Raw genomic sequence first — 21,737 nt, 5'->3', positions numbered from 1 at the left:
TAAATGACTTTCAATTCTGGTAAAACAAACCAGATGAAAACAGGCCAAAATATGTGAGATTCACTGAGCTGAGAAGCGGGACGTTTGTTCAGATCTAGGGATCAAGACGTAATATTCTAATCTTAAGTGTCGTGTTTTTATTAGCTGTAAGCAGAAAATCTAAATAAGCAGAAATAAAGGATTCAAAAGATCAATCTCTGTGTAAGTTGTAGATAAAATGTGCTTCACTTAGTGAACTTATTACTGAAATAAATGACATTTTTAATGACTATTCAATTAAATTCAGTCCATTTATATAGCACCAACTGACAACAAATGTTGCTTAGAGGCACTTTACAAAAAAATTATTTTAATTCAATCACACATGCATTCCAATTGATCCTAGTTATCTATAAGTTCTGTTATTTTATTCAAATTAATTAAAACGTTTTCTAAGGAAAGCCAGCAGATGACAACATCTACTCCACCTCCTTACTCTGTTAATCAACACAGTTGCATATTCCATGGGATCTTTTAGTTTTTATCCACCGAATAAATATAAATGGAGTAAATACGTATATAGTATATCAGTCACTCGAAGCACTTTACACTAGATCTTCATTCAGCTATAGCTTTATTATCTGTGATTACTCCCAAGAAACCTGTTTTCATTGAGACTTTCAATAACCACTTATTTGAATCGTTTGTGTATTTATCAGTGTACAAATGAAATTTTACTTTTATTTAAATTTAATAAGTTTGTTTGGAAATAAAGCTATATATTCAGTTTACTCATTCTACACAAATCCTAACCAGAGCAGAAAAAGTCAACAAAAAGTACCAATTTGAACATCCGGGACACTTTGCGTTTATTATTGACGCTTAAAATAAACGAGTTTGGTCCCAACACTCAACCTTGATGGATACTATGACGTAAATAATAATAATAATAATAATAATAATAATAATAATTAATAAAAGAAAACTGGTTCTAATTCCACAATCCAATTTCAAAATGCAAAATACTGCGTGGCGTAGGGCAATCTTCAATAACTTTAATGAACTGCGATCCAGAACCGCACAGCATTCTGGGGGATGTAGGCAGAGGAAAGGCTTTAGCCGATCAACGTCTCAAGGCTAGCTAAGCTAGGCGAGTAGCAACAACTAACACTCACGCGCTCTCTGGTTACCTAGCAACAACTTGTTGAGTAACTGGCCCAGCAGCAGTTTCACCACCGAAACTCGTTTCTGCTTAATAATAATAATAATAACAATAATAATAAAAATAATGGTGTGGAATAAAAACTGCAGCTAAAACAGTCACCAGTTTGACAGTATTTCAGAAATAAAAAAACCCCCACAATTATCAATATTAACTTATGTGAAACTCTTATATTGTGATACAGTTGTCAGCCATATTGTCCAGCTTGACATTAAACTGATTACCATTAGATATCCAGCTAATCATTGTATACTTCACAGGAGTTCATCCTCCACAGAGCTGATTCTTAGTGTATGTAGTTCATCACTATCAGTCTGTGAATGGATGAATGATTTCATGTGATGTAAGGGTCCTCTGGGTCTATATTTACCATTTAGTTGCAGTGGCTCAAAAATATTATTTGCACATGAAAACAGAACCGTTTCTTGTTAGAAAAAGGTTTTAATCATTCTTACAGAGAAACATGACTTTGGACAACATTCATAATAGTACAATGACAAACACATGGTTTTGTTTCTACATAAACTACTTGTTTACATTGTGTACATTTCATATGAAAATTAAAGATTCAGGCATCAGTTGTGTTACGAAGACTTAATTATCTCTCCCAACTGTAAACTAATCTTGTCTCAGTTCGGCCATCTTTCACATGAAGTCTCAGACCAGTTAGTTAAAAGGGCAGAACGCTAATCTTTCTAATCCAGACAGCCCTGTTACAACTCAAACTGGGGTTCCATCTTTCGGAGGAGAGGAGCCGGTCTTCTCCTGTTTTCCTGGTTTGTCTTCTCTGTCAGGTTCGGTTAAACCATCCTTTGTTTTTTTAGACTCTGCTTCTGCTTGTATGACTGAGTTCCCACGTTTGGACTCTGCTGATTCTGGTTGTGTGTTTATTTCAAAGACTGGAGCAATGACCTCCTGAGCGTGAGGCGTCTCCTTCAGAGGGAGAGTGAAACCCATTTTCCCTACAGCAGCTCCGGCCCCAGCAGGCGGAGGAGTGAGGCTCTTCGCTGCCTCCTCCTCGGCACGGAGCCAGTCCATCTTCTGATGGTGCTGCTTGATGGCGTCGTCCACCCGAGCGTCGATCATGGCTTCTGTCAAGACGCCGTCTTCGGAGGAGTATGCTGCAGCCTGGAGAGGAAAGAAATAATTATATTCTTAAGATGTTGAACTTTAAAGAAAAATGATCCAAAATGGTTGAGAGAAGCGTACCTGCCAGGCCACACCCAGCTTGGAGATCTCTCTTCCTGACATGCCCTCTGTCCTCTTGGCGATCTCTGAACACTTTTTGCCGTAATCAAACTGGGCGAGCTTCAGCCTCCTTCACAGAAACACAAAGCATGCACTGATTAGGGACGCAAGTTATCGATTAATTAGCTCATCTAAGGTTGACTGAACTTATCAATCGACTAACGTTTAATTAATAAGCAGCCATTTTCTGTTTTATCAAGAGGTCCCACTGTCTTTCCATAACATAAAGGGCTACTTTTTTCCTAATATGCTAATTTAAAATAAATAAATGTGTCAGTTGTATTATATACTGACTTAATAAACTGAAAATGATAGTTCTCACATTGTTAAACTTCTATTTGTAATATATAACAAAACAGAAACATCTTATGTTGCTCGATAGAAAAATAAAAGATGAGATTAAAATGTGAACAGAGATGTTCATACAGAGGCACCATCTGTAGTTGCTCTTGAAAAAAAGTTTAACTTGTTAAACATCGTTGCGGGAACAACTATTTCTATTAAACTATTCATTTTTCCACATCAACATAAAGTGCATTAACTCACAAAAGCCCTAAAAAAAAATATCAACAGTGCTTAGCGTCATGTTTTCTCCCAGTCATGTGACATTTTTTTCTGCGTCATCATATTCGTAGCACATCCAGACCTCCAGTAGACGACGCAGCTCAGCTGAATGAGCGATATAAAGGTAATAACTTTAGGAGCGTTTTAGGGGTGTTTCATCTTCAAAACATAACCGCATAAAGTGGCATTTGCATCCCACAACAGAATCTGTTTGGACAGTTCCTCTTTTAATTTCTGAGACACTGCCGCCATCTTTGTTTTTGTAACTTGCTTCACCTAATGGGAACCAGCGGCGCCCTCTGCTGGATGGCGGCCAAACTACAACACTAAAAGAAGGTTGAAGCCGATGTTACTTGTGAATCTTCTGGAACTAGTTTTAATCTAATAAATCATTGATCGTCTATTAATCGTAAGTCGCTTCTATCTCACTAATTACCACTAAATTGCACTGTTTAATGATGGTACTTACTGTCGCCCTCCAGTGGCCGGCTCCAGTACGTATTTGTCAAAGTATAACCGCACCAGTCGCTCCCTTTCCTCCAGACCCGGCAGAGCAAAATTCACTATCTCATCTATTCGGTCATTGATGGCCCAGTCGAATTGCTCGGGTTGGTTACTGGCCAACACCAACATGAACCTACAGTACGGGAGAAATTAAACTTTAATCATGTTGGTAGCATTTTGGGAGAAGGCCAAAACCTGTGAGAAACACATTTTTACTTGTTGCTCTGCTCTCCAGTGCGATACAGGAACGCATTCAAAGTGGCCCTGAGGTCTTCACTGATCTTTTCCTACAGAGACGAGAGTAAAAGGTGATTAATTGTAACTTCTCTACATTACAGCCTCCTACTAACCACAGGAATCTTCCAACGTTTAAGTTGTGATATGAAATGTCTTGCAAATGTATTCACCACCCCTGTAACTTGCTCACATTCACCCAAACCTCAATTTATTTTCAAGGGACTTTACGTAAATACACAACTATGAAACTATAATGTAGGGCTGGATCAGATTTGAGGTTTTGCCTCTTAACTGCTTAAAAATAAAAAAACAACGGCGTGAAGTGAAAACTGGATAAAACAGGAATGGTCACACCACTAGACTGGTCATATTTCAGATATTTAGAACGAAAAACAAATAAATAATTATCGATCATCGACCGACATGAAACGCTTACATCGTGATATATTTTTCTGCCATTTTGTCCAGTTTTAATAATAATTAACTTTTGCTATGAATGAAAACCTGAAAGGTCTGCCATGGATTTTTGATGTATTTATATTACTGTATTAAAAGGTTAAGTGGTTAAATAAAATCTACAGAATGTGGCATTTTTCTTGTGAGATTAATCATCAGAATACTAAAGAAAATCCCAATTGACAAGCCAGCATTGTTTGTTGTAAAATTACAAAACGGGGGGAAAAACTTACAGTGGCTCTTTTGCGAAGGAATGCATCAGCTTCATCCACAAAAAGCAGCAGCCTGTCAAAGAAACAAGTGTTGGAATATTTTATTCTCTGGGAAATTAAACGCCTGAATATATTGTAATAATCTGTATTTCTTTAGCAGCGTACCCCCGTCTGCTTGTGTTGGCCCAGTCGAAAACTTTATGCATAGCGGTCACACCGACCCGACCCATGGGTGCTACATCACCACCGGTCATTATAGCGTAGTCCATCCCAGAATGCATTGCCAGCTTCTACTCAACACACACAACAGCTGATCTTAACTACACATGTTTGAGGTCGACGTTTTCCACTCTCAGGTGCCAGCCGTACCTTGGCGAACAGGGTTTTTCCTGTGCCAGGAGGGCCGTACATGAGGATGTTCCTGTAGAGGCCGTTGTTCTGCCTCGTGTTTCTCGTTGCGATGGCAATGTCACGCACTCGTTCCTCCAAGGTAGGCTGGCGGAGGGAAAGATGCAACCGTTACAAAAGCTTTTAACATTTTAAATCAGCAGCATTTACTCATGAAATACACTTACATTGAGCACAACTCCCTCAAGCGCGTCCTGAGGTTTGCTTTTCAGGCGCTTTGCTGTCTGAACACATAAACAGATTCAGGATTTGCTTTTAAACAGCCTGATGAGATGTGATTCACAGAGTTAAGATAAATGATGCTGTGTTTATTTCATCACCTTGACTGGATGCTTGATGGCCTCTCCCACGGTGAACCGGGACGTCTCACGCACCAGAGACGGTTTTCCAAGCCTGGCCTCAATGTAGCGTCCTGCTACTGCTGTTGCATTTCGGGCTGAATACACTCCTACAGCTAACAGGGTCAGGCCTGCCACCTAGTGGAGGAAAGGGAGAGGTTACTCAGGAAAACATAGGTAAATGAGAAAAAAACCCAGCAACTTGGGCTGGGTGAGATGGCTTAAAAATAAAAATATGTCTTATTAATATCAGATCCGATTTTAATCTATTTTTTCTACTTTCTTTAATAAGAAAAGAAGTTAAAAATGACAGAAAATATTTTCAAAAAGTGGCTATTATTTCAATCATCCCCCTTTGTGATTTTGACGTACAAAGGTCTGACTATGAGGATTTTTGTTTAATTTACAAGAATACAGTCATAAAATTAGCAGAATAAAGATGCAATTTTACCAGAAGGACGTCTTAAAATTACGAGATAAGAGACATTTTACTGCAAGTAAAGTTTGTTTTCTGTTTTATCCACAGTTTTCATTCCATGCCATTTATTTTTTTAAGCTATTATGAGGCAAAGTAGTAAAACATTAAACCCCCACTGGGAAAGTTACTCAACAAGTTGTTGCTCAGCAACCAAAGAGTGAGTGAGTTGCTAGGTAACCAAAGAGCTGGTTAGCGGATTCCACCAACGTTTAGCTGTGAGAGGTTAAGTAGCTAAAGTGCTGTTTTGGATCAGAGCTCAATAAATAATGTACATATTTAATATTCCATCAGATATTTTATTTATCGATAGTTGAAATATGAAACTGAAATACTTTTATTGTGTTAAATGTATTTAACTGAAACTTGGGTTTAGTTAGAATATTTCAGCTGTTTTCATTTTGGTTGAATATTTTTCTTATCACTCACCGTGGCAGTAACTTTGTCCCAGTCAGACACAAAGGCCCTGAATCCTTCTCCAAACACGGCACCAGCAGTCCTAAATGTAAACACACACCAGCAGTCAGAACACCTGGACAAGGTCCGCCTGTCTGATCCTGAGCACAACAAACACTTTCTGACTGAAACTCACTTTATGGACTCCAGGACGGTCTGCCGGTGCTCGGCCGCCTTCAGTCGGATCTGCTCTCGGATTATATCTGCGTTTTCCCTCTCCACGCGCGCTCGGGCTTTCGCCTCCGCCTCTATGCGCATGAGCTCGTTCTTGTGTCTCAACTCCATCTCGTGCTCGATTGTCGCTACAGAAACGGCGGCATAGCGACCCGATCAATCTGAGCTCGGCAGGTTTTAAAAGATCGGCGCAGTGAGGATCCTACCTTTCCTCATGGCTTCCTGTTTCTGCACGGATTCCTCCTGTTTGCGAAGGTTTTCCTCATTCAGGATTTGCTGTAAGGTGGGAAATTTGATCGGTCAGATGTTTTGGCGTCTCGCTCCAAAGTGTTTTCATCTGAGCTCGCGCATGAGGGCCTCACCTGTTGCCTCAGCTGCTCCTCGTATCGCTGCCTGGCCAGCTTATCCTGGTACTGAGCTCGCTGTTCAAAAGGTAGAAAACAAAAGGGTAGCCAGACGTCTTCAACCTCCTGATTGCAGCGAGGCGACAAAAATACACTGTTCTCACCGCCTGATGCTGCTTCGTCTCTTCATTCAGAGTCTTCCTCCTCTCCTCTGCCTGGATGCGTATCTGGTCACCTTTGAGCTGCTCGACTGCTGCTTCATACTCCTGTTAAAAGACAAAATCCAAAGAAAATCTTCATAAGCACACATTAAAAGTAAATAATTTAGCTTTTCTATGTTGTTTTCATTATAAAAAGGTTACCGTAAGACACCTAGTAATGCTACAAAAATGATTTGCAAAGTCCATTCAAACAATAACAAAAACACACCTAGAGGGCTTTCAGGGTATTTATGCATTTAGATCTTAAATTACAGAGCATTTTTACACTTTGTGTTCATAATTTCATGATAAATGTGTCTATATAAAGACAGTAATTTTTCACACCTTCCTTGACAGATTTTTTATACATGCTATTTATCTTAATAATTCAGGCCTTAGAAAGACTGAATTATTATTGTACTTTTGAGAGAAAAAAAGGAAAAAGTATCAGAAAATCAAAAATGTTTGACCTTTGGAAATTTTCTAAATTTTTTCTAGAAAATGTCTGAGTTTGATGTCAAAATTTATGAATATTTTATGGATAATTTTTGACTTTTCAAACTCAAATTATTTTGTCTAGAAAATTTCTAAAAATTAATGTACATTTTTCAAGGACATTTTCCACTTTTGGAACTCACAAATGTCCTTTTTCGGCAGTAATGTACTGCTCCTAATAAAAAGAAAGGCTGCCATACAAAACAGCCTTTTTTACAAATATTTGATGGTGTTTATTAGGTATCACACAGGATCAAGTTGGTTTGGATAGCTTTTCTTCTTAATAAATGAAAATGTTGTTTTAAAACAACTCTTCTATTTTACTTTGGTTATTTTTTATCTAATATTAAAAAATTTTTGATGATCTGAAACTTTTGAATGTGACAATAAATCAAAAAGCAAAGGAAATCTGCACACAGAATTGTTAGAAATGTCTTTGTTGTATCTTATTGCTCTTAAAAGCCGACGCGTCTTTGTACCTTCATTTTACTCTGGTGCTCCAGCTGAGTGCTCTGCTCCTGCATCCGAGCCAAATCCAGGGCTTCTTTGGCATGACCTGGCAGAGGAAAACAGCAAAGAGTTGCTCTAAATTCACAGGACGTCTAATTATGAACACAAATATTATCTGCACAGTGCTATCGCTAATTATCGTAGCTTAACAGATCAACTGTAAAGCAAACTAGTGCACAGAAATTCATTGCAAATATATAACTGGAGGGGAAATAAACCAGTTTAATGAAGTTATCACTCTGGTGTGATTTTAATATTTTCAAAATGTGGTATTGAAATATACCAGGACCCAAAATAATTCAAGCATGTTTTATATCCAAGTATAAAAATCTATGAAAATAAAACCTTTACCTCTGGAACACCTGAAAAGCAGATTTACTGATGGCTTCATGTAGGACTGAAGGCGGCTTTCTGCGTATTTGCACTTAAAAAAGAGAATGTAACACTAAAAATACATGCCTGGAATCACTAATGTTTACTTCATACCAGTTCATTTTCTTCATTCACACCTAGAAAATAATGAAAAATTCAATATTTCTTCTCTCTTACTTGAGAAATTTCTTGAATGAAAACTTTCGCCTTGAGTAAAAATAAGCTGAAGTAGTGCTACTCTTACTTGAGTAAAACTTTGAGTGCTCTAATCACATTTGCTTTTATTTATGATTGGAGTATAAAAGCATGCCACACTTTTCCATCCATCCATCCATCCATCCATCTTCTTCCGCTTATCCGAGGTCGGGTCGTGGGGGTAGCAGCTTCAGAAGGGAGGCCCAGACTTCCCTCTCCCCAGCCACTTCTTCCAGCTCCTCCGGGGGAATCCCGAGGCGTTCCCAGGCCAGCCGAGAGACATAGTCTCTCCAGCGTGTCCTGGGTCTTCCCCGGGGCCTCCTCCCGGTGGGACGTGCCCGGAACACCTCACCAGGGAGGCGTCCAGGAGGCATCCTGACCAGATGCCCAAGCCACCTCAACTGGCTCCTCTCGATGTGAAGGAGCAGCGGCTCTACTCCGAGTCCCTCCCGGATGACTGAGCTTCTCACCCTATCTCTAAGGGAGAGCCCAGCCACCCTACGGAGAAAACCCATTTCGGCCGCTTGTATCCGCGATCTCGTTCTTTCGGTCATGACCCAAAGCTCATGACCATAGATGAGGGTGGGAACGTAGATCGACCGGTAAATCGAGAGCTTCGCTTTTTGGCTCAGCTCTCTCTTCACCACGACGGACCGGTACAGCGCCCGCTTGACAGCAGACGCTGCGCCAATCCGCCTGTCGACCTCCCGCTCCCTTCTTCTCCCATTCGTGAACAAGATCCCGAGATACTTAAACTCCTCCACTTGGGGCAGGACACCCTCCCTGACCCGGAGAAGGCACTCTACCCTTTTCCGGCTCAAGACCATGGCCTTGGATTTGGAGGCACTGATCCCCATCCCGGCCGCTTCACACTCGGCTGCGAACCGCTCCAGCGAGAGCTGCAGATCACGATCTGATGAAGCCAAAAGGACCACATCATCCGCAAAAAGTAGAGATGAGATCCTAAGGCCACCAAATCGGATCCCCTCAACACCTTGGCTGCGCCTAGAAATTCTGTCCATGAAAGTGATGAACAGAATCGGTGACAAAGGGCAGCCCTGGCGGAGTCCAACTCTCACCGGAAACGAGCCCGACTTACTGCCGGCAATGCGGACCAGACTCTGACACCGGTCATACAGGGACCTGACAGCCCATATCAAAGGGCCCGGTACCCCATACTCCCGGAGAACCCCCCACAGGGCTCCCCGAGGGACACGGTCGAACGCCTTCTCCAAGTCCACAAAACACATGTAGACTGGTTGGGCGAACTCCCATGCACCCTCCAGGACCCTGCCGAGGGTGTAGAGCTGGTCCAGTGTTCCACGACCAGGACGAAAACCACACTGCTCTTCCTGAATCCGAGGTTCGACTATCCGACGGACCCTCCTCTCCAGGACCCCTGAATAGACCTTGCCAGGGAGGCTTAAGAGTGTGACCCCTCTATAATTGGAGCACACCCTCCGGTCTTTTCAGCTTTCTTATTATATTCTTTCACCTTACAATTATAGATAATTTTATGGTCTGTTATATAAAGTATGTAGATGTTTTGGGGTAAAGTGATGGAATAAAGGTGCAGTGCAACGAGTTTTAATACATTATTTCAAGGTACATCTGCAGGAACCTCCACTGCAAGGCTGTGACCTTTTCACTCTCACTGAATACACGTGGATGTAGTTTAAGCTTATTTTTGTTAATTAATGGCTAAATTCACTAATTAAACTAAGAACAGGTTAATCTTTATTCATAATTTAATTCATTTCCCTTGATGTAACCAGGTTAAAGCCCCATAGATATCAGGATCTCGTCTTCAGATCTGAAGCACAAATTAAAATTGTTACACAGAACAAAGTTACCTGAAAATAATTCAAATAAATTAAAAACAAACAACAAAGACATGTTGTTCTGATCCAGACCGTTGCATCACTTGGGTTGAACTGCAGAATGGATCAGGATGCACATGAGCATATTTTTTTTAACTTATTCGCTTTATTATAGATGTAATAAATCCACACCGCTCTGTGCTGACCCACCCCGAACCTCTCGGAATACTTACGGGACTTGTCGAGCTCCTTGGCCGCCTGGGCAGCCCGCTCCAGCCCGGTGGGATCGAAGTTGCTCCATTTGTCCTTGGGTTTATCTCCACCGCCGCCGGAGCCTCCAGCCGGCGGAGGAGGCGGCGGAGGCTGGGTCGGCAGACCGGGAGGAGGTTCGGGCTGGCCCCTGTTCAGTCCGAACAGCCACGACATGGTACCGAGAGGGAATTAAAGCACCGTTTCTGCCGGTTCCGAGGAAGGATTACAGGTCTGTCACCGCACCTCCTCCACAAGCGTGACACGCTGAGATATACTGCGCATGTGCAGTGCGTAGCGGAGGTTCAGATGAAGAACGGTAGCGGCGATTGGCTCTCTGGGAGTATTCTATGTTTTAATTGGCTGTAGTAGAGGTGGACGTGGAGGTCATCCGCTAAGGTCCTACCCACAGCATGTACGGCACCCGCCGAGGGACATTACGCTTTCTTCTGATTGCGTCAGGCTGTTCTATGCTTGGAAAGTCAGTTGTCGCTGAGATAGACACACATTTAAATACAAAACTCCAAAGAAAAAAATTCACCGGGTCGGATTTGTGTGCACATATTAATTTATTAAATTTATTTACTGTTCAATCCACTAGACGTGTGCAATCCTGCATATTATTGTATAAATAACTAACAATAACTAATAAATAACAATACGTTTGAAGAATTTGAATTAAAATGAGTTATTTAATTTCCCTTTGGGATCAATAAAATATTTTTGAATTTGAATTTTGAATAAATCAAATACCAAGTAAATACAGTGCCAGTATCACAGGTACAAATACAGGTTTTATTTATCATCAAACCTCTGATCTTCAGGAGTTTTTTTAATATATGTATATATTATTCTGTTGAAGCCTAGGATTTAATATGCGAGTTTAGGTAAAATTTATAGGTGTCTACAAAATACTACAGAAACAATTGAAAAAATAACTTGGTGTGTACTGTTTTCTAATAAAGTACAAAAAATATATAACTTGAGAGCAAATCAAAGAAAAATCTTACTTTTGGTAAAGTTGTGAAACCACAATACAAAATACATTATTTAAGGGAGGATTTGGAACTAAAGTATCAATTAGAGATACTTTATTTTAGATCGATCTCCCCACCTTTAGTTTACGTCACAGGTGTCAAACTCCAGTCCTCAAGGGCCACTGTCCTGCAGTTTTTAGATGTGCCACAGGTACAAAACACTTTAATGAAATGGCTTAATTACCTCCTCCTTGTGTAGATCAGTTCTCCAGAGCCTTGCTAATGACCTAATTATTCTATTCAGGTGTGGTGCAGCAGAGGCACATCTAAAAGTTGCAGGACAGCGGCCCCTGAGGACTGGAGTTTGACACCCCTGGTTTACGTGGTAATGTCAAAACTTTTGTTTTACATATTCAAGCTTAAAATTATCAATATTCTTACACTAAATTCAATATTCAGACTATTCCACAGTTTGACTCCACTTACTGACACACAAAGATCTTTTCTTGTAGTTCTAACAAGAACTACAACTTCTTGTAGTTTTTTCTTGTAGTTTAAGGCAAATTTATAACTTATAAATTTGCCTTAAACGTTGTTTTTTTTGTTTTCCAGTAATTGTTTATTTTTGGCTTTCTAAATAATTAAAGTAGTCTGTAGTTTCACTATGTCAATGAATTTTAATAATTTTGATTATACGTGGAGGGCTGGTGTGACAGACGTTTGCCAGGATAAGATGAGATTGGGTCAGGAGATATCTGCAAAATAGATGAATAAAGGAGCTGGAAGCTGAGATTTCCACACATTTTTAACTACAAATTACATTTCAGACCGCAGCACAGACGACTCCAGAAGTCACTGATGATGGACAAATGATGGCTGTCAGTCTGACGCAGGGCAACATCCACAAAACATTATTACAAGCCAGTCTTAATTTAAAATAAGCAGCTTAATCTCATTACATATAAAAATGTTTAATGAAAAAAACATCTTTACATTCTCACCACAAGAAATAATATATACACTGAAACAAAAAGTAGAATCAAATCAGAAGTTGCAGGCTGCAAATTCAAACCCAGTCTTGCATGAGTGAACATATTCTCCATTAAAGATGTGTTTTGGACACTCTTTTGTTGCATTGTTGTAAAGTTTTTTTAAGCAAACATCTCCATGTTGTTGGGACCCCAGCACTGAAAGACTTCCAGGTTAACTTTACTTCAAGAACAAACTTTTTACTTCATCCAGTGACAAACATCAGAGTTCTTCAGGAATCCAAGGAAGATTATCAACAAGAGTGACATCTGACTGACACACACAAGTCTGCCTTTATCTTTCTGATGAAGCAGCACAGGAGGAAATACGATTTTTAAGATATTTTACATGTAAAATATACTGATGAAACGACAAAAGTAAAGTTGATGTCTCTGAACAACACAGCTCCTTGAATCCATGACTGTAGTGAGTCTTTTTACTGCAGCATAACTCTGGAGAGGACACCTGGAGGCTCTTTGCCGTCTCCAAGCGCTGCTTGGAAACCTTCCTGCTGCCGAGCTCGAGCCAGCTTCGCCAGCGACAGGAAGGTCCGAGGCTCCGTGATGGCAATGTCGCTGATTACACGACGGTTAAGCTGAACGCTGCACTGTACGGAGGAAGAAGGAGGAAAGAAGCATGAAGAGCTGGAAGCAGGAACACCACAGTGGTCGGAGCTGGATGGTCACACGATTCAACAAACCTTGTTGAGGTTGTGCACGAGGATAGGATACTTCATGTTATGCTCTCGTGTTGCTGCTGCAATGCGTGTGATCCACAGCTGACAATAGAAAGCAACAAAAGGGAATACATTGATATAGTATCTGCACAAAGCAATACATTCATGGGGATTTAGAGCTAGGAAGATTACAACACCACTTAAAGAAAAAAAATAAACTTTCTGATTTGTTGTATATTTAAAGTTGATGGAATCACAAGTGCAAAACTCGAGCTGATAAACTGCCATTAATACCAATTACAGCAGATGACGAGCAACTTTTGACAGATTTAAACGTAGAATCTGAATCATTTGAGTTGTGAGGAAATCAACTTTATGTATCTGCTTTCTGTTAATATCCTTATTTGGGTTTATTTATCCATCTAGCAGTCATATTCTGCTTGTATCACCTCAGATGGTTGAGTTTTGCTGCTGCAGAGACTCTGGATGCTGCATGAACTCATTCTACTTCAGAAAACCTTCTCATTTCTGACTATGAAGCAATGACGTTTTTGGCGTCGTTTGTTTCTTCCAGTGTTGACTAGAATGACAGTGAGGGTACAGACTACAGTGTAGGTGCATTACAAGGCTTGTTACAAATCTGTCTGGAGGTGGAAGGTAAGCTGAGGCAGCAAGTCTGCAAGAAATATATTTGATAATTTGAAATCATCTTAAAGGACTGCATTCACAACACTATATTATTTTTTATAATGTATAAAATTATTGCTGGATATGTCAGAAAGAAATATGTTCATCCCAGGAGAAAAACTGAAAACAAATGAGTATACTGTACTCTGATTGGTTGCATTTTGCCTTTTGTGATGTCACCAAAAGAATTTGAACACTGAGGTCAGCTTTGGGAAGGTAATTTTAACTCAATTAAGAAACATTTTACAAAAACATAGAAAGATAAACAAAATATGTAGTGTTGTGTGTGACAAACTACATCTACAGCCAATTGATTTCATAAAAAAACTTTGCATGGCAGCTTTAAATTTCAGATTTGACCTTGGGTTGCATATAAGCCAGTATACCGATGTTAAGTTTTTTAAACAGAGGGTAATGTTAGGGTCTCACCGTCCTCATGTTGCGCTTCTTAAGCTTTCGACCTTTGGTGGCGTAGACGAAAGCCCTCCTGACGGCCAGCAAGGCCAGTTTGTAGCAGCGGTTCTTCCTCCCTCTGAAGTGCTGGTGGACGAACAGCGAGAAAGGCATTTATCTCAAGCACAATGAACCATAAGAACAGTTAACGGACAATAAATCTGCATGTTTTTATACGTAATTAATGAAAGAACTGGAGATTTTAGGAGGTTTTATGAACTGTAGGATCATCGCTCCAGGAAATAGACTGAGCCTCACCCGCGCATGTTTAAGCAGTTCCTGTACTTTCCAGAACCTGTCGGGTCCACGGTTGCGGATCCAGCAAGATAACGTTAAAAATACCATTATACTCTCCCGTCAGCTCGGTCCAGTTCGTCCTCTTTTGTTAGGAAACGAAGCAACTGTCTGAAATGACCTTAACTTCGCACCACCTGGGCACCGACTGCGTTATGCGAGTTCAGTTGTCAGACGCAGCACTACGACAGGATCACTCTGGAAGAGGTACGTTTGTTTTCCTGTCGGCTAAAGCAGAGGAAGAAGAGTCAGTGAAGATTTCATATTAAAGTGTTCCAATAATGATACATTTATTTTAAAATGGTACGCAGTACGGAATGAAAACTAAAAAAAAAAGAATCTAACAAAGATGATGTTAAATAAATAAGAATTAAAGAGGTTCTTGTGAACCAAGCGACAAGGCTGAACTGAAATCGGGACACAACGGCCAACAAAACCAGCGCCCCTGCAACGGCTTCTGGCGCAGCCGCAGTGGAAGCTGCTAACAGCCGGTGGAGGTCAGAGGGGAGAAGAGAAACTTGGATCCGTAAAAATGTATGTTGCTACCTTTGCGTCCTTGAGCCGCTGCAGTGTTTTGGCTTTCCGCCCTCCTGCCGGACTGCTGGTAAGCTGTCAACCGGTGGAGGAAACATACTTTCAGTCATCATTGTCGGAAGCCATCAGTTTGTTTAGCTAATTTTGAGCTGAAAGCACCACCGCTTTTATAACTGCTAAGGCTCCGTCTATTTTTTGGTTTCTAGTTTACACACCGTTCGGTTTGGTTGTTAGCTGCATCATTTTGAGATCTTTAAATTCCTTTAAATCGAAATGTTGCAGCATGAGTGTGTTTTATAAATCAGATCATGACGATCTAACTAGTAACGTGAAACCACGACATCTCAAAGAGTGTTAAGAAATAAGACGGACACTTTTTCCCGCATGTTTAGCCTGTTAGCTTTTGGGTAATAAAGCTTCGTCACAATAAACCATACAATTTTTCATATTCAGGTTGCAATTTTGATTAGTTTATATAGCGTTAAAACGTAATAATATAGAACAAATGTCAGTTCAATCCATTTTAAAACACAACTCCAAACCATATCTTGAAAATGTAATCAAATCAATATAATACAGTACAATCATTTAGACTCAAATTCAGTTACAATTACTATTTCACTCCTAGTCGAATCATCCATTAAAATTCAGTTTATAAAGGCGAAGTGGTGGAAAGTTGACTTTGCAGAAAGCATGTGGCGACAGTGGGAAGGAACATCTAGTTGTTGTTGGGAAGAGAAAACAATCTAACGCATATAAGCTGAGTCATGCTCTCTGGGATGACAGAGAGAGTACATATAACTAATAGTAGCTCCTTCATGGATTTGTCCAGGAAGGAAAACATGTTATAAAACAATTCCTCTTTGTGTGCTTGTGTCCAGGCAGTGCGGTACGCCCAGACAGCTGCAGCTGCAGCTGTTCAGCCCAGAATAAAGAAGTTCCAGGTGTACAGGTGGGATCCAGACACACCTGGAGACAAACCCCGCATGCAGACGTATGAGATCGACCTCAACCTGTAAGGCTGTCTACGTTTTCCTCTGATCTAAGGAAACCTAGTAGTTTACACTGTATGGGGGGAGAGGGCTACATTTGTTTTTGTTTTTTTTATTCCTTTATTTAATCAGGTAAACCCCGTTGAGATCTAGATCTCATTTTCAAGAGGGACCTGAAACAAACTTCACTCCCCGTCAGGGAATCAAACCCCGGTCTCCCGCGTGACAGGCGGGGATACTCACCACTGTACTAACGAGGAGATATACATGATTATTTATAGATGCAAATATGATCAGACTGATAAGTCTTTAAAACAAAATAGTTTTGATGGGAATACTGCAGCCCCACCCCCAAAATTAAGGTATTCAGATAGCCTGAACTGGACCGCTCCAGTAATACCCGTTATTAAAGAAGGAAATTTATTAGGTTAGCTTAAATTTTGGAAACAGCATGGCTCTCTTTTCCTCCTGTTAGCCGGGTCCCGAGCGGATGCCGTCACGGCTGGAAAAACAGACGGCGAGGCTCAATGACGTCACAGAGATACAGAGTTTAATTCAATAGAAAACACCGTATGAATTTAACAAGAAAACTTCAGAGTACAAAGAAGTACATTCTTTACCTGAGACAAAAGAATTAAAAGAACAAAGGATCCTTTGGAGACAGCTGTTGCTTAAAAGCATAACAGGGCAGCTATCTGAATTCTTATTGTTGCGCATTCCCTTTTTCTAGTGAAGGCGTTTCTCTTTGTTAATATATGCAAATAGGGCGTACCTCTATTTTGACCAACCAAGAGCTACCTTGGAAAAAAACTTAGACCTTCCCCTGAGTTTTAATGACAAATATCAAGAGTCATTTTAGTTATTAAAGTTATAAGTTATTTTCACAAAACCTATCTTGCTCCTCTGCAGTCAGCTTCTCCAAAGATTTGAATCTTTGCCTTATCACAAACAATAATGAGATAGAAGTCTTTTTCAACCTGTAAAACATAACATTTAAATCATTCTCTTTTGATTCCGATATTGTCATAGTTAGTACATTTTCAAATACATTCGATTTACTAGATTAGTACTTGTAGCTTGGGTAATATACTTTAATCTAACACACTATTGCTACCAATATTAAAAAGGTATATCAGAAATTAAACCTTAAGTGTTCCCAAAATTCCTCAGTTGTGATCAACTCCAGATGCAACTCTGAGCTCCTGGGAAACCCCCAACCTCTGACCTGTGAGCCGGGGAAGATATTCTTTATGGCCTACTAATTTAAAGCCTTTCAAGAGCATAGTGTTTTATGGCTGCACTAAGTTACAGCCCTGCCAGGAGAATGTTTATCTCTGATCGTTTACCTTGCATCAGCTTGTCCAAATAGGAATGTTGATCTACTTAAACGCACATGGCATTAGCTTAACTATATTAAACAATCAAAAATAGCCATATTTCCTTAACACCGTCTCATCTAAACAGTCCAAATAGAACATTTTACAGCATTTAATATGCAAGTTTTAAACATTTTCCTTTTTAAATTTCCCACAGAATTTTAATATTAACTCAGAACTCTCGATGATCTTCAATTTGATCATTTTTATCTGATTTAATCTGTTGAAAATATTTATTTTATCTAAGAATATCACCTGAACAGCTTATTTATTGATTAACACAATCCTCAGCTTGTTTTAGTCCTCCTCTTTTACTTTTTAAACAAATAATATTTAATTGACTTTCATCTCTTTGTTGTCAAGGCAGTAGCAATAAAAACGGGCCAGTCTTCTGACTTTCTGAGTTTGCATTTCTTTACCCAGTTGCGGGCCGATGGTCCTTGATGCCCTCATCAAGATAAAAAATGAGATGGATTCGACTCTGACCTTCCGCCGTTCATGTAGAGAAGGTAGGACATGAGTTGTTTCAGAAAATCCTTTTATTGCATCGTTTTTATCTTCAGAATATGTCATAAATCAGTTTTAACCCTTTTTTATCATTTATTTTGTGTGAATCAGGTATTTGTGGATCCTGTGCGATGAACATAAATGGAGGAAACACACTCGCCTGTCTCGACAAGATTGACTCCAACCTCAGCAAGCCCACCAAGATTTACCCACTTCCACACATGTATGTGGTCAAGGACCTGGTACCTGTGAGTAAAAAGTCCTGCACTTTGAAACCCATTCACCATGATCAACTGTAAACCGTTTATTCCAGGGTAGGCAAGTCACCGAAGCAAATTTTGCTGGACGATAAATTGTCCCAGACGTTATTGCGATAGACGATAATATTGTTGTCTTTAGGCTGTCTTCAAGTATTCTAATGGTTATGCAAGAACACATTCTCAAATATCAATAAACTTTCAATTCTAATGAACATTTAACACTGAAACTGGAAGAAATATCCAAAATGATCTCAAAATATCTCAGAAGCAACAAATAAAATAAATTATGAAGTCTCTGTAAACAAAATTGCCCTTCAAAAAAATAGCTAGTTGAAACCAAAGCATCAGACTGAAGAATTTATCATCCAGTTTTTGGTAGAAGGAGATAAAAGAAAAAAGGATAAATCATATCAAGTAATCACGAATATTTTGATTGGTTTTTACTAATACGGTTTAAATAAGTTGCATAAACTGGACTTATTCAGAAACGTTTTTACACCATCATCTGAGGTTTTGCCGAGCATTTCCGTTCTGCTTGCAGGACATGAGTAACTTCTACGCCCAGTACAAGTCCATCGAGCCGTACCTGAAGAAGAGGGACGACTCGAAGGAGGGGAAGGAGCAGTACCTGCAGTCTGTGGAGGACAGACAAAAGCTGGTGAAGCTCCACCTTCGCTTCAGGAAAACAGAGAGGGTTTCCAGGGCTGGCAGGGATCTGAATCTGTCTGTCTGCTGTGTGTAGGACGGCCTGTATGAATGCATCCTGTGCGCCTGCTGCAGTACCAGCTGTCCCAGCTACTGGTGGAACGCAGACAAATACCTCGGGCCGGCTGTCCTCATGCAGGTGTGTGTTCCGGGTTGGCTTATTGTAGTCTCAGGCAGCTCATAAAAACGAGTCGTGTGTTTCGTTCTGTCCCAGGCGTACCGCTGGATGATCGACTCACGAGACGAGTTCACAGAGGAGCGTCTGTCCAAGCTGCAGGATCCGTTCTCCCTCTACCGCTGCCACACCATCATGAACTGCACCAGGACCTGCCCAAAGGTCTGTTGGCAGGCTGCGTTTTTGCTACCATGCATTTATTAAATCAGTTTATTAGGCTGTTTCATGTTCAAAATACATTGTGAAGCTTAAAATATTTAGTCACATTTTAATATTTTTTCTATTTACGACAAAATATGCAAGTGAAAATTGTATAATAATAACCAAGAAGTAAAATTAGAGACTATTTAATACGAGGAAAAACCTGATTATAGAAAAATATCTAATTACAACACTGTTGCTGAAAGTTACACGAGTTATAGTTAAACTAACATTTTTTACCATTACACATAAATCCCACCACAGTCTGAGCTTCACTGTCTGACAGTGAAAATGCACAAGTCATTAAGAGTCCATTCAACTGGTTAAATAATCAATCAGTATTATTAATTATTGTGTGAATGAAAGATATTTGAAATATAATATCCTACAGAATTCTGCATCCACGCAGTCCTTTGCGATTGCGACATTGTCTAAATGTAATTAGACAAACAAAATCATTTTAATTGCAGAAAATGAAGTTTTTCAGCCGATCTGTGTTTTCATTTGTCACTTTGGTTGTTGGTCTTACTGTTGTTATTAATTCTTAATAAGAGTTAATGCAAATCATCTGCATTGAATTGGGAGAAATTCTGATTAGATTTGTAGATATAATCCAGGTGCATTGTTTCTATAGAAACCACATTTTATGCATTATTTATTTATCTATTTATTTTGTGTTTATCTACAACTTCTTTCCTTATTTCATTGTGTGAAGGAAAATAAAACCACTAAGTCTTGTCATGTTGCGTTTTGATTTATTTTATTGTGATAAAGAACTATTAAATATTACAATATTTCTTTTGTACTATTCTCTTCTTTCACACTATCTCTGTTTGTTCTTCATGAACAGTGGATCTTGTCCTGCATGGATATTTGACGGATGCTCCCTCTGTTTTCGTTGGCAGGGCCTGAACCCAGGAAAAGCCATCGCTGAGATCAAGAAGATGATGGCCACATACAAGGAGAAGAAAGCAGCAGCCGTTTGAAACCTCTGCTCCCGTTTTCTACAACTTGATTGATAAATTATTGATTATAAAATGCTCTCTGAGGTCTGACAGGCCTGAACACCAGTCATCTCTAACGCCACATGATGTTTCTGTCCTAGAAATGTGTGTGTGTGGCTGGAGGACTTGGTGTCACACAAACGCACAAGTACAGTATGAATGCTGGAGAGCGAGTATGTCTGAGTCTTAGCAGATGATTTTATCTCCAACTCTACTGCGTGGATGTTTGTGTACATTCGAAACACTTTGCTTCACATTAAGTGGAAAAACCAGTGCGTTTTCTTATGTTTAGCCAAACTCCTTAGTTTTCTCCTGCTATATTTTGCACTTGTATGAAGACAAACAGTACATATGTTCCCTCCTTGCCTACAGCACTCTTTGTTTTTTGATGGAAAATAAATACTTTAAGTGGTAGCAACTTGTTTTTTGTTTGTGTTCTGTTCAAATGAAATTATCTTCAGATACTCAAACATTATTAATTGAAGAAAAAATAAATATTGTAACTCATACTAATTCAAATTCTTCAATGCCAAATTTACATTTTTATACTTCCATTTGAGACTGATTATAAAAACAGATCAAACCACCCAGACGTTTTGGATTCTGGAAAAACGAGCCGTTAGGTCACAATGAACGGGCACTCCACCGTTACCTAGCAACCGCAGCAGGGCCCAGCCCATCACCTAACAACCCCAATTGAACCCCAAAACGTTTGGCCAGCTGGTTTTAGCTCTTATACAAGGACTGATGGAAAAGACAAGTGTTTTGTTGTTGACTTACCTTTCAGAAACCACTTGAAACATTATTTTTGGTTGTGCCGGAGGCGCTACTTAAAAAAAAAAAACAGTACGGTTGTATAATTGCGCATCTGTTTGCAGCCATTTAACGAGCCAGTATAAACCTTGAGTTTGGGGGAGTGGCCAGCAGCACCTTGATTAGATTTAAAGTGACAAGAGTCCCTAAAACAGCTCAATCTTATAGGAGCTCAAAATAGGCAGAACTTGGCAAACAAAAAAAGTAACATGTTTTGTGTAGCTCATAGACCCAGCCTAACATGTTTAAGGAAGAACAATAAGTCACATTTAAGAGATGAGGCAGCCATCCTGGATGAAACAAACTTCATAACTAGTTATCTCAAAGGTTCTCTGTATGTTTGTCCAGTAATGTTGATCAGAAAACCTATACAATGTGATTAAATTTGGTGTAAATTCTTTACAGATTAGACACAGTGGGTAACAGAAACATTGTGTTTTTCTTTTTTTTCCCTCCGTATGGTGAGGATTAGTTTTTGAACTCACCACAAGTGCTTTATTGAATAAAACGCCCTGTGCAACACTTTTAATTCTGGTAAAGTATTTTCACTAGACGAACTTGTAAAAAGATTTGTTGAATTTTTCTGCAACACAAGT

General features: G+C 39.7%; 3 protein-coding genes across 3 annotated transcripts; 1 reads left to right on the top strand and 2 right to left on the bottom strand.

Annotated features, from left to right (window-relative positions):
* Nucleotides 1-1,622: 1,622 nt before the first annotated feature.
* On the bottom strand, nucleotides 1,623-10,635 carry atad3 (ATPase family AAA domain containing 3). Its single transcript, XM_028004022.1, has 16 exons — nucleotides 10,443-10,635; nucleotides 7,792-7,868; nucleotides 6,782-6,883; nucleotides 6,636-6,695; nucleotides 6,480-6,549; nucleotides 6,236-6,401; nucleotides 6,073-6,142; nucleotides 5,151-5,306; nucleotides 4,998-5,054; nucleotides 4,792-4,917; nucleotides 4,588-4,712; nucleotides 4,444-4,495; nucleotides 3,734-3,804; nucleotides 3,483-3,650; nucleotides 2,411-2,519; nucleotides 1,623-2,329 (listed from the first exon to the last, which is right to left on the bottom strand). Exons 1-16 carry the CDS (start codon nucleotides 10,633-10,635, stop codon nucleotides 1,922-1,924), a joined length of 2,010 nt encoding a protein of 669 aa, XP_027859823.1. The 3' UTR covers nucleotides 1,623-1,921.
* Nucleotides 10,636-12,227: 1,592 nt separating this feature from the next.
* On the bottom strand, nucleotides 12,228-14,774 carry mrpl20 (mitochondrial ribosomal protein L20). The gene is made up of 4 exons (XM_028003428.1): nucleotides 14,539-14,774; nucleotides 14,257-14,367; nucleotides 13,165-13,242; nucleotides 12,228-13,071 (listed from the first exon to the last, which is right to left on the bottom strand). The coding sequence occupies exons 1-4, from the start codon at nucleotides 14,623-14,625 to the stop codon at nucleotides 12,901-12,903; spliced, it is 447 nt and encodes a 148-aa protein (XP_027859229.1). The 5' UTR covers nucleotides 14,626-14,774; the 3' UTR covers nucleotides 12,228-12,900.
* A 241-nt stretch (nucleotides 14,775-15,015) lies between these two features.
* On the top strand, nucleotides 15,016-20,742 carry sdhb (succinate dehydrogenase complex, subunit B, iron sulfur (Ip)). The gene is made up of 8 exons (XM_028003427.1): nucleotides 15,016-15,178; nucleotides 15,990-16,123; nucleotides 17,900-17,985; nucleotides 18,095-18,231; nucleotides 18,785-18,901; nucleotides 18,986-19,087; nucleotides 19,163-19,285; nucleotides 20,230-20,742. The coding sequence occupies exons 1-8, from the start codon at nucleotides 15,107-15,109 to the stop codon at nucleotides 20,308-20,310; spliced, it is 852 nt and encodes a 283-aa protein (XP_027859228.1). The 5' UTR covers nucleotides 15,016-15,106; the 3' UTR covers nucleotides 20,311-20,742.
* Nucleotides 20,743-21,737: the final 995 nt, after the last annotated feature.

Source organism: Xiphophorus couchianus, chromosome 20, assembly GCF_001444195.1.
Source record: "Xiphophorus couchianus chromosome 20, X_couchianus-1.0, whole genome shotgun sequence".
In the NCBI taxonomy this organism is placed as follows: Eukaryota; Metazoa; Chordata; class Actinopteri; order Cyprinodontiformes; family Poeciliidae; genus Xiphophorus; species Xiphophorus couchianus.
The sequence above is the reverse complement of the archived record's forward strand: the minus strand, read 5'-3'. Positions and strand labels throughout refer to the sequence as shown.

Excerpts from the sequence above, each read along its gene's own strand:
- sdhb (XM_028003427.1), top strand. The coding sequence starts at position 15,107 with ATGTATGTTGCTACCTTTGCGTCCTTGAGCCGCTGCAGTGTTTTGGCT. Across the intron at positions 18,232-18,784 it reads TGGTCAAGGACCTGGTACCT|GACATGAGTAACTTCTACGC; the intron begins GTGAGTAAAAAG and ends TTCTGCTTGCAG. Across the intron at positions 18,902-18,985 it reads TGGAGGACAGACAAAAGCTG|GACGGCCTGTATGAATGCAT; the intron begins GTGAAGCTCCAC and ends TGCTGTGTGTAG.
- atad3 (XM_028004022.1), bottom strand. The coding sequence starts at position 10,635 with ATGTCGTGGCTGTTCGGACTGAACAGGGGCCAGCCCGAACCTCCTCCC. Across the intron at positions 5,307-6,072 it reads GGGACAAAGTTACTGCCACG|GTGGCAGGCCTGACCCTGTT; the intron begins GTGAGTGATAAG and ends TTCCTCCACTAG. Across the intron at positions 3,651-3,733 it reads ACTGGAGAGCAGAGCAACAA|GTTCATGTTGGTGTTGGCCA; the intron begins GTAAAAATGTGT and ends CCCGTACTGTAG.
- mrpl20 (XM_028003428.1), bottom strand. The coding sequence starts at position 14,625 with ATGGTATTTTTAACGTTATCTTGCTGGATCCGCAACCGTGGACCCGAC. Across the intron at positions 13,243-14,256 it reads AGAAGCGCAACATGAGGACG|CTGTGGATCACACGCATTGC; the intron begins GTGAGACCCTAA and ends TTCTATTGTCAG. Across the intron at positions 13,072-13,164 it reads TCGTGCACAACCTCAACAAG|TGCAGCGTTCAGCTTAACCG; the intron begins GTTTGTTGAATC and ends TCCTCCGTACAG.